We start from the raw sequence: 9500 nt of genomic DNA on the forward strand, positions 1-9500 counted from the left end.
CTTCTTCTTCTTCTTCTTCTTCTTCTTCTTCTTCTTCTTCTTCTTCTTCTTCTTCTTCTTCTTCTTCTTCTTCTTCTTCTTCTTCTTCTTCTTCTTCTTCTTCTTCTTCTTCTTCTTCTTCTTCTTCTTCTTCTTCTTCTTCTTCTTCTTCTTCTTCTTCTTCTTCTTCTTCTTCTTCTTCTTCTTCTTCTTCTTCTTCTTCTTCTTCTTCTTCTTCTTCTTCTTCTTCTTCTTCTTCTTCTTCTTCTTCTTCTTCTTCTTCTTCTTCTTCTTCTTCTTCTTCTTCTTCTTCTTCTTCTTCTTCTTCTTCTTCTTCTTCTTCTTCTTCTTCTTCTTCTTCCACCAATTACCCCGCCTTTTTTGTGGGGTCGGCCGAGGGAAACTTGGCCTGAGTCTTCACAACCGGCTGACCAGGCCTGACGTTCCATTAGTTAGGGCAGGATTTTGGAACTTGGCCATGTTGCTGGCGATAGCTTGCCTACTCTTCGCAAAGGACACCGTGTGATCTGTAACGTCCATCAACGAATGCTGGCAGACAGGTGGCACGTTTAACATCCATCCGAAGGATGGCACACACATTGATGAATCACCTTGCCTATGAAACACCGGATTGACAGTTTATAGCTGGGTCGGGAATCAAACCCAGGCTAGACAGCTTAGAAGAGAGTGTGCATACCTCTCGGCCATCCTGTCAGCTCGGTTTTCTTTGTTGTCTATTTAATGGAAATTTGCACAGTCAAGAAAGGCAGTTTTTGTTTGTTGTAGCTTATTCACATCCTAATTGATCTCTGGTCATTGCATCATCAAAATATTACCAAGCAGAAGCACTCGGAACACAGCAGCTTGTGTGTTCCTGAACACAGCAGAACACAGCACAGCAGCTGGGAACACACCCAGACAGTGCTTGTGTTGCTCTTTCAACAGACTTCCTGTCAATTACTGGACATGGTCGACCGAAACACCTTTTATCCAAAGATAATATTTACATACGCTCGTTTTCCATCCCCATGTTCTGATGGCCATAGTCACGTCATTTGTGATGTTCTGAGTGCTATATGAGAACTCTTCTTTGTTCTGCGATGGCTTCCTTCCTATCCCCTTCCCCCTTTGTTGCTCAATTCCCAAATGAGATCAATATTTGTTCACAAACAAGTGCAACTTCCCCCCTCCCTCCCCTTTCATCATGGCCACTCCCTCGGTCCATGCAAGCTGTGAGCAGTCGACAAATGCTTTGCAACTCTTTGCACATGGTAATGCCTCAACATCATCATAAATCCTCTGCTGGTGCCACACCCAGCACAGTGCAAAGCTTGCATAGTTTTTAGCCATGTTTTTCTCCAAGCAGATGCCCATTAATGAAGACCAGAGATGCGTAGCGTGATGCACTACCCTGTAAGCTTACACGTAATGGTTCTGCCTTGCGCTTGGGACGTTGGATTTGACTGCTGGCTTCCAGCCTTTGTTTGCAAACACAGGAAAGCCATTTCTGCATCCTGTCCCACCCAGTAAATGTTTTGTTAATTCTCTAGGTGAATGCACTGCCTCTGAAATATGAATACCTGTAATACCTATTGATAGTATTTGAACGTATGCCGGGCAAGATCAAAAGTTCAACAATTTGCAGGAGGCTCTCTCTACACAACCTTTAATTTGTTTTCCACAACTGTTTGCATTGAGGGACTGCAGCCAGAGCTTTGAGTTATCACTTGTGCTACGAGAGGAAAAATTCACTCCAAGTTAACTTTTCGTGAATTTAAATCTTACATCCATTGGCCATCGAACTTAACAATCCAGATGACCATTTCATTGCATTAGATTATAATTGGTGTGAGATTGTGTTCAGGACCATTTCATTGTGTATCAACTAATAATGTGATGAATTGTTTGGCTGGTGGTTCCTCATGATAAAATGCCCCCATCCCTTTCATTTTCAGAGGACTCCTTCAGGAGTTTAACATTGGCCGCATCGATGACAGGTGTACCAGCAATGCAGGTCAGGAAAACGTATCAGGATAAGTACATGCAGATGTAAACTGACTTTTGATTCCCTTCATATGTTTTTTGGTTGCTCATAGTTTTGCTTTGGTGGGGAAAAGACTTAGTGGACAGTGAATTTTGAATAATAAATTCTCCTTCGATGGAGATTTTACGTGCAGTTGATCATTTTACAGCAGCCTGCATGACAGATTTTCTTACTCGAAGGTTTTAAAAAAGATTTCAGTTCCTTGGCAAGTGATTATAGGTCATCCTCCAGGCTGGGTACCTGCCTGCCAGGCTGGGCTGGGTAAAAATGCCTGCCAGCTCTTAGTGATTTATTAACTTTTCTCTTCCTGTGTGTTTACTCCATTTGCATATTATGAACACAAATATGAAAAGGAGGGAGTGGGGGTGGGGGGGGGCAGGGTGGGTTGTTGTTGGCTCCCCAGAAAAAGGAAAATGGCAGAACATTTTTACCCCTTCCATTCTGTATTACCTATGTATGTGCTTTCATCTCCTCCTCTTCAACTCCCAGTCTTTCTCTCGATTCATCCTTTCCATTTGCATGATATATAAATGGTCTTTTCAAGTCCTCATTTCTGTGATGCCATTTTGAATAACATCCTCAATAAAATAAAATCTACTTTCAGTCCCGATTATTTCCCCAATCCCCTCACTTCACTTGATAAACGCAATAGATTAGTTAATGAGGTGTTATTCCTGTGCTCCACAGGAGCAGGAAAAGGGAGAGCCATTGGGTTTCCATACGATTTAATGGCCACAGTGGGTAAGTTCTCACTGGCCTTGGCCGTGACGAGCTCATAAGACTATTGTGTTGAACTTTTTTCTCGATACTGATATGACACTTTATGCCCCATCAGTCACACCTCAAATGAAAAATGTTCAGAATGGAGGAGGCTTTGAGCTGCACTGCGCTGCACTTTCAAACCTGGGTACGCTGACCTGGAAGCACAACGGCCAGGAGGTACACAGTGACGATGTCTACATCCTGCGGAAAGACACATTGGTTGTGCTAGCTGCCAAAGAAAAACACTCCGGCACTTATGAGTGTGTCGTTACGGAGTCTGGCATCACACGGTCGATTGCCACCTACACAGTCAAAGTCTTTGCGTTACCTCCAGATACTGCACCAAGGACACAACAGGCTGGCACTTCTGCTGTGGTGGTGCTTTCATTGCTCTTTGTTGCTTGTGTTTGTATTATTTGTTTCCTGTTGTGGTTGCTTCACAAAAAAAGTGCTTTGCCATGCACTAGATCACAAGCACAAAGCGTCAAGTCCAGCAAAGGGAGCTTTCTCAATTGTTGCTCACTAAATAAGTCCGGGCTAAATGGCACACGTGCTCCGGTGATGTACAGCAGTCATGAGAGCATGCTGGACAAGTTGAAAGTCCCAGGCTCATCGACTATGCAGGCACTACCCAACAACTATGAGGATGACCCTCCACAGTGCCTGATGAGCAGCAGCAATAAACCCTTCATCGTCATCAATTCGGAGACCACAAGAGATGCAGAGTCATCCATTTGAAGGGGAAAACCTGAAAGACCTGTTCAAATTGCTTTGTGAGCTCCAGGTAAAGGGGCATCAACCTTAACAAACGGCATTCCTTGTTTCAAAAAAATTTGACTGCTATACGAGCAGCAAGAGAGGTCAACTTCACTGCGCACGGTGTTTGGAGAGAAAAAGCAAAAGACAGTGATGGCCAAAGGAAAGGGTTTTGCATCCCATCTTTTCATGACTTTTTATAGGTTACTCAGACAGCTTGTAAGATGTGTCTGGTGAGGTGGTCACTGCTTGTATGATATCCGTGTAAAGTTCATAATGTGTGGGTACAATGAAAGTTAGTGTTTGTAATGGTGAGGGATCTGCAAAAATTTGGAATAAGCTGTCGATTTATTTTTTTCATTGCTTTGTTTTTAAGAGCAATTCCTAGTTATTTGTGTTTTTTTTATTTTTTTTTAGTGGTTTTTGTATTGTTTGTTGCTTGCTTCCAATTTACGGATACATTTTCATTTGAATTCTGAATAGTGTAGGACATGTAAACTTCATGCTCGAACACCGATTTCATGGCTGCTGTAAAATTTTCATGCTTGTATACATACAACAGTGCTTCACGTTTGCAGATATAGATGCAGCTCAAAAACATGTATCGGAATTGTCCACACTCATTCATGATTGTTTATGGAGCGAGCAAGGGGGCAAGACCTTGTCCGGCGAGGGGTGATGTGGCAAAGAGACCTTGTGATTTACATCAGGTTAGTTATGTTTGGGTTGACACTGGAGAGGTCTGATGCAGTTGGGACTGAAATCGGAGTCACACCCTTGCAAGGTGAGTCTATGTTGCGAGGAAAGGATGCGGTGAACATGGTAAAACACTGCACCATTTCCTGTGACTTGATGTGCTTGTTCAGTGTCACCAAACCAAGCATTCCTCTGGCCATAGAGCTATGTCAGATTGCGAGTCTGAATCCAATGCTGGCAGCACTTTACCTTTTTTATAGTACGTGCTTCCAACATCCAACAGCTCGTGTGCTTCCTGCATAGCTTTTATTTACAAAGTCAAAGGCTTGCAGAAGAGCAACACAAAGAACAAACACAGATGTCCAAAGCAAGTGACGATAAAACATTCTGATAGTAATTTGTTGCATGCACAACCTGCATGGCGTGAGGCTTTCTGTACCACATTATGGCTTAAAATAAATAAATGCCAAATCGTAAGCCAGTCAGTATTAAGGTGATTATATATATATATATATATATATATATATATATATATATATATATATATATATATATATATATATATATATATATATATATATATATATATAATGTCCATGTCCAGGAACAATGATCTGCTGAGGTGTAATGGCAGTCGCATCCACTCCAAATGATTCCTGCTAAAACATGGCAGCACAATGCAAATGCCAACAAGTCAATAACATCTGCCAATCCAATATTTTATGTGCTCACTGAAATTATACCAAAAACATCAGTTTCCCCAGATGAGAGTAGAAATACCACACGTATTGCAAGGAGGTGAGGCTGACGAGCACTGATGGGTTCACAAATGTTAATTTGAGGTAAATCAGGACAAAGGAATATTATCTCGGCAAGTCCCCTCAAGCCAGCTTAAATGCAAAAGTGGGTTTACAGCCTCACCAATTATCTTAAAATAGCCAACTTACTGTAATCCCATTGCATCATTAACGTGATTATACAGCGTAGTTTCCAATCACATTATCTTGTCACCTGTTCTTTCTCGACTATCAGACTTTTCAGATCTCACGGAGTATTGAAGCGTCGCATACATGTCGAGCGTATAGTGAATCTAAAACCTATTTTTGATACGTTAGAGTAGTAAAGGGGATTGGGGAGCGAGGGCTTCAGGAGAGGGAATAAAGTTAAATACAGTTTTTGTATTTTGTAAGATATGTACAGTTTGTAAAATTATCTAACTCGTGCAGAGCTTGGCATTGAAATTGGTGTATCTCAGTGGTGTCGTCATCACCAACGATTAGTCATTTCACACAAACCCTGGGTTTTTGTTGTTTTCTTTTTTTTTTGCAATGACAACGTACCCAAACTAATGACCCGGAATTTAACCCGACACATACGCTTCACAGAAATCGTCTCGGAATCGAAAGGCATTCTGGAAGTTGGTCGCAATTTACTTTAGACTCCAAAGTGCCTTTTAAACCATTGGCTTCAGATCCCAGCAAGCTGACAAGTTCAATTAGGAAGGCCAATGTAGATTTCTGAAGCTGTTTAGTTTCTTTTGGACTCCAGATTGTCTGAGCACCACGGGACTCACTAACTCTTAGTTTTCGACTAACTCTTAGTTTTCATTCACATTTTCTGACACTGTAATGTTCATAGGAATATAACTTTGTAATTGTAAACGTCGGTAATTTCTACCAATTTTTGGGATTAGTGAGCGTGTTATTGCAAATACTGTGTATTTGTTTTTGTGCACAGTTTTATGTTTTTAATGTTCAATAAAACGATAATTTGATAACTGCTTTTTCTTTTAACATTGATTGGTCTCAAGTTGTACTCTTTAACTGTTAACTCTCACTTTCAGCCGTTTCTTTTTCATGAAGGTTAGTAATGACGCGTTATGAACCTGAATAATAACATGATCGTACCATTTAAGGCTGCATTTGATGTTTTACAACGCAAGTCTTTCAATGGCAACAATTTCTCAAACATCTGATAATGCGAGCGCGGCAGAATTTTCAGCACATTGAGCTTTTTATGCGGAATAACTCGTTTCTAACCACATCTTTGAAATATGCACTTGCTACTGAACTAAGCCAAATGTAACCATCTGTGGCATTGATGACAGTGTAAGGATAAAGTACCCCAAATAACAGCCTTTTCTTCTCGTTTTCAAAATGCACTTTCACAGTAGTCATGATTTTGTTCTCACCAGAGAAGGGTCCATGGAGAGGTTGTGCGCAGGATCATTTTTCTGGAGAAGCAAAGTTCCCAGTTATGGCTAATAATCATAGTTTTGTCTCTCAAAATCCCCAAAATAAGAGGCAATAATCTTCCTGGCAGAGGCCATGATGAAGAATTCTCATGCAAAAGAACAACTTCATGCCCAATCATTTGCTCATGATGTTTTCTTCAGTGCTGCACGGAATATCCAACATGCCAGCATTGTACAAAGTGAGTCATCTACGATTGTTCAAAAATATTTGTTCCACTATCATCACATTATGCAGTTGTGGTGCTGTAAGCACACACTCCGAACATCATATTTTAGCTCTTCCAAAGATCGTTAAACCCACTGGCTAAGCCTTTCGCCTTTTCCATGAACAAGAGCTATCCAATCAATGTATTTTCCATATCAGTGTGGATTTCCTACAGTAATATATGTATTGTTGGGGGTCGGGTGAGAAGACCACCAAGGGGGGGGGGGGGGAAGATATCTCGGGTTCCCACCAAACTCCCCGGAATTGCAGGCCGTCGCACATGAATAATTCTGTGACACGGCGGGTCGCTGAACCGACCGTGGAACGCCAATATCTCGACCGCGTGGTGTAGGGTCTTTTTGTCTGGAACCAATTTACCTAAGTAACCATGCGGTCTCGGCTACCGGGGATCCACGCCCTCGGCAAGTCTTGTCCGAACCGGATCACTCTACCGACTACCAGCTGCCAACTACCTTTCCGGCTCGGATGCAGTCGAGCAGGCCTGCCAAGAACGTACCGGCAAGGATGAACCGATTATCGGGTATAAAGACCCGGCTAAAACTCAGATCCGAACCATGCTGGACCAATGAAAGAAAGGACGGAAACGAACTGGGAACATTTCTAATAATGGTTTATTTACAACAAGAAGGACACAGAGCAAGCTTATCGCGAATATACACAGCAAGATTTACAATGATGGAATAAACACTTAAACAGTTCTACTGAGAGATGGCGCCACACATGGACACACACACAGATGAAAATAAAACCCAGGTGTTTTATTGGACCCTCGCAGCCAGGGAGAGAGACGAGCTGGGGGTCGCAGTTCACTTGGGTACCTGCACGTTGGAGGGAGGGGGTGCTCCGTGGTGTGGCACCTGCCAATCGTCGTGCAGCTCGGCCCACGGTCACACGTGTGGGGCTCGTGCCCGCGGAGGAACTCGAGTCGAGTAGTCGGAGTCCCAGGGCGGGAATCAGGGTCGCGGACAAGAGCCAGCAAAACTCCAATGAACACCCCACGCAGAACTGCAATGAATCCTCCAACGAATGCCCCAACAGAACTGCAATGGATGCTCCAACTAATCCAGAGATGACTTTCCCCACACAGAACTGACTGAACTGAGGTTTTTGTCGTTGGTTAGAGACCTCCCTGAACGGGGCGGGGGCTCTGTGGAACAGACGTCACTCCGCCCTGATTGGACAGGGTCTTCATGGGGTCCGCCCTTTCTGGGCGGGGCCTCGGCCAAACCGGGAGCCCCCCCCCCTCCACGCATGTGGACTCAAGGGGAAGATCCAAGGTTGAAAAGGAACGTTTGTAGAAGCGCAAAGGAACGGCGGACTGGACGTTTTTGCCCCGTATGCTGTGGCCAGCAAGGCGAGGGTTGAAAGCGCTGGAAGGTACCGTGGTTGGTTGTTGGATGTTTGTTGAATGGTAAAGATTTATTAAACCAAACTAAAAAACATTGCAACGCACACCTTTGATTCTCCCAGGAGACAAAAGGAAGGGACCTGTCTTCACATGTACTTAACGGAATAACTGACTTTTGGGACATCTGTATGTTTGAATGCATATGGTTTCCAGATCCGTAACAATATATACACATACACAATATATATATATATATATATATATATATATATATATATATATATATATATATATATATATATATATATATATATATATATATATATATATATATATATATATATATACCGGGTGTAGTGGTGTGCGCCTGTAATTCGGCTACTCAGAGGCTTGGGTTGGAGGATCGCTTGAGGACGGGAGCTCTGCACTGGGCTGCGCTATGAGAGGGTGAAGGGCAGCCAGGAATCATGGCGAAACCCAATCCTTATCCCTGTGTCATAACAGGCGACCAGGGTTGCGTCAGGAAGGGCATCCAGCGTAAAACCTATGCCAAATCAGTATGCGGATCATAACGGATGATCCGCTGTGGCGACCCCTAACGGGAGCTGCCGAAAGAGGAGCAACAACAACAATATATATATATATATATATATATATATATATATATATATATATATATATATATGGTGTCCCAAAAAAATGTACTCACTCTTTAAATGATAATAAATGTGTTGTTTATTGAATTAGAAACAAGATTAATGGTTAAATGGATAAAGGCATGTTTACAAATGTTCAAACTGAAGACCATCACGTTCCAAACACAGCCGAAAAACGCGGACCAATGGATTCAACAGCGTTACGAATCATTTCATTTGGAACTGCAAGACATTGTCTTTCAATTTCCTCTTTCAGCTCATCGACTGTTGCTGGTTTTGAACCGTAAACCTTATCTTTGAGATATCCCCATAAAAAGAAGTCCATTGGAGTGAGGTCTGGGGAACGCGGAGGGAATTCAACACTACCTCTTCGCCCAATCCATCTGTTCAGAAAAGTTGCTTCGAGATAGGCCCTTTCATCACGGTGGTAGTGGGGAGGTGCTCCATCTTGCTGAAAGTAAATCTCTTAGTCACCAAATATCTCTTCGACACGGGACCGAAGGATTCCTGCAGCAAGTTTATGTAAACATCCCCAGTGACAGTTTGGTCAAAAAACAATGGCCCTAGGATGCCAAATGCTGATATGCCACACCACACAGTAACACATGGGAAGTTTAAATGGTGTTCCATAGTAACATGCGGATTTTCAGGAGCCCAGAAGGTGCAATTGTGTCGGTTAATTGAGCCATTTAACTTGAAGCTGGCCTCATCGCTCCAAACAATTTTGTATTATAATGCTGCATCTTCGCATTTGCCCAGGTACCACTCACAAAATTCAG

At 42.6% G+C, this 9500-nt stretch overlaps 1 protein-coding gene across 5 annotated transcripts in view; it reads left to right on the forward strand.

The window, feature by feature from the left end:
- LOC147015776 (semaphorin-4C-like) overlaps window positions 1-6014 on the forward strand; it is a 126167-nt gene extending 120153 nt beyond the window's left edge. For 4 of the 5 annotated variants that reach the window (XM_085848284.1, XM_085848283.1, XM_085848280.1 and 1 more), the window contains 3 exons: window positions 1935-1993; window positions 2711-2764; window positions 2859-6014. In XM_085848284.1, coding sequence (XP_085704410.1) covers window positions 1935-1993; window positions 2711-2764; window positions 2859-3523 — 778 coding nt within the window. In that variant the 3' untranslated portion in view covers window positions 3524-6014. The remainder of the gene's footprint in view (window positions 1-1934; window positions 1994-2710; window positions 2765-2858) is intronic. The other variant, XM_085848282.1, reaches the window with a different exon arrangement.
- The last annotated feature ends 3486 nt before the right edge of the window (window positions 6015-9500 follow it).

This window comes from Eptatretus burgeri, chromosome 12 (genome assembly GCF_056783735.1).
Source record: "Eptatretus burgeri isolate ZD-2024b chromosome 12, Ebu_testis_v1, whole genome shotgun sequence".
Lineage (NCBI taxonomy): Eukaryota > Metazoa > Chordata > Myxini > Myxiniformes > Myxinidae > Eptatretus > Eptatretus burgeri.